This window comes from Hyla sarda, chromosome 1 (genome assembly GCF_029499605.1).
Source record: "Hyla sarda isolate aHylSar1 chromosome 1, aHylSar1.hap1, whole genome shotgun sequence".
In the NCBI taxonomy this organism is placed as follows: domain Eukaryota; kingdom Metazoa; phylum Chordata; class Amphibia; order Anura; family Hylidae; genus Hyla; species Hyla sarda.
The window spans coordinates 402110388-402112151 of NC_079189.1; the positions used below are offsets into that span (position 1 = coordinate 402110388).

At 37.5% G+C, this 1764-nt stretch overlaps 1 protein-coding gene across 1 annotated transcript; it reads left to right on the forward strand.

Moving 5' to 3' along the window:
- The first annotated feature begins 394 nt into the window (after positions 1-394).
- On the forward strand, positions 395-1348 carry LOC130367812 (olfactory receptor 6C76-like). Its single transcript, XM_056570664.1, has one exon. It carries the CDS (start codon positions 395-397, stop codon positions 1346-1348), a length of 954 nt encoding a protein of 317 aa, XP_056426639.1.
- The last annotated feature ends 416 nt before the right edge of the window (positions 1349-1764 follow it).

Below are 1764 nucleotides of genomic sequence, written 5' to 3' on the forward strand. Positions count from 1 at the left end.
CCTCCCGGAGCACAGAATCTGTGATGCCTTCTCCCATAGGATTCTTCTGTTAATAATAAATTCTCCTGAAGCATAGAATCTGACATCTCCCATTGGTTTCATCAGTTAGTTGTAAGTTCCCCTGAAGCATACCTTCAGCGTAGAAGAAAATATTGAAGGTAACCATACCTCCAGCCTCTCTTCAAGGCAGATCCCTCTTCCATAATATGCTTGACGGTATGCAAAAGATAACTAATATCAAGAATTTACTGTAAATCATTTCTTTTTCTTTACTGCCATTTTACACTTTTGTGCTTTCTTTGTTTATTCTAGGTAAATATGTCCCTCCCTGTAAAAGGAGGCATTTGCCTTATTTCAATTACACCTTGACTACTAAGTGAGACATACAACACATATGAAAGCCTTCGTGAACATCATGATTTCTTATAATCTGACCCATTTTGTTCTTGCTGGCTTTACACTTAATCCTGCCCTGAAAATTTGTGTAGTTACTTCTCTGATTCCTATTTACATTCTATCGCTTATGGGAAACCTATTGACCATCATAACCATAAGTATAGATCAGAATCTACAAGCGCCAATGTACTTATTCCTAAGAATCCTCGCAACTCTGGACATTCTTTTTATTTCATCTACAGTTCCTAAACTTGTGTCTATCCTCATGAGTTCTGATGATGCTATCAGTATAAATGGCTGTCTTCTACAGTTATACTTCTATGTCTCTGCAGGTGGAACAGAGTTTTATATTTTGGGACTTCTGTCAATTGACAGGTACATTGCAATCTGTCATCCCTTGCGATATACCTTGGTTATGAGTAGCCAAGTCTGCTGGAGACTTATCATTAGCTTTCTGACATTTGGGTTCTTGGAGTTTATCCCAGCCATTCATTCCATGTCTCGCTTACAATGGTGCAGTGGAAACAATGTTATAGATCACTTCTTCTGTGACGGTTCTGCACTTTTACATTTATCCTGCTCTGATACTTACAATATTGAAATAATGTTTTTTTACTTTGCTTGTTTTGCTATTTTAAGTTCACTTATACCAACAATATCTTCTTACTGTTTCATAATTTCAACCATATTACGTATCCCATCATCTTCTGGCAGAAAGAAGACATTCTCCACTTGTTCTTCACACTTTATTGCTGTGTTATTTGCATATGGAAGTTGCATAGTTATTTATGTCACTCCTTCAGGAGCTGCACCTTTTAGCATTGGAAAGAGTGTGGCCATTTTCAACAGTATATTATGTCCATTCCTACATCCATTTATTTATAGCTTGAGGAATAAAGCGGTTATGACCAGCTTAAGACATATGATTGGGATAGAAATTTCAATAAAATAACTGTGGTTGTTCTTTACCCCAGGTTCTGTCACGGACTGACCGGGGGGACAGGGAGAGTGAGCCCTAAACTGACCCTAAAACATCTCTACCTGTCTACTTGCCCACTCACCCTAAACAGTGAGTCGACAACTGGGAGCCGGTCCCTTCCTGCGCTAAAGTGCAGTGGCATAAAAATAAATAATAAACACAGGCCAGAAAACGGAAATACTAGACAATACAAATACTAACAGGCAGAACTCCCAAACAGAACAGAATATAGTGAATTAAAGGGGTACTCCGGTGAAAAACTTTTTTTTTTTTTTTAAACAACTGGTGCCAGAAAGTTAAACAGATTTGTAAATTACTTATATTAAAAAATCTTAATCCTTCCTGTACTTATTAGCTGCTGAATACTACAGCCGGAATTCTTTTCTTTT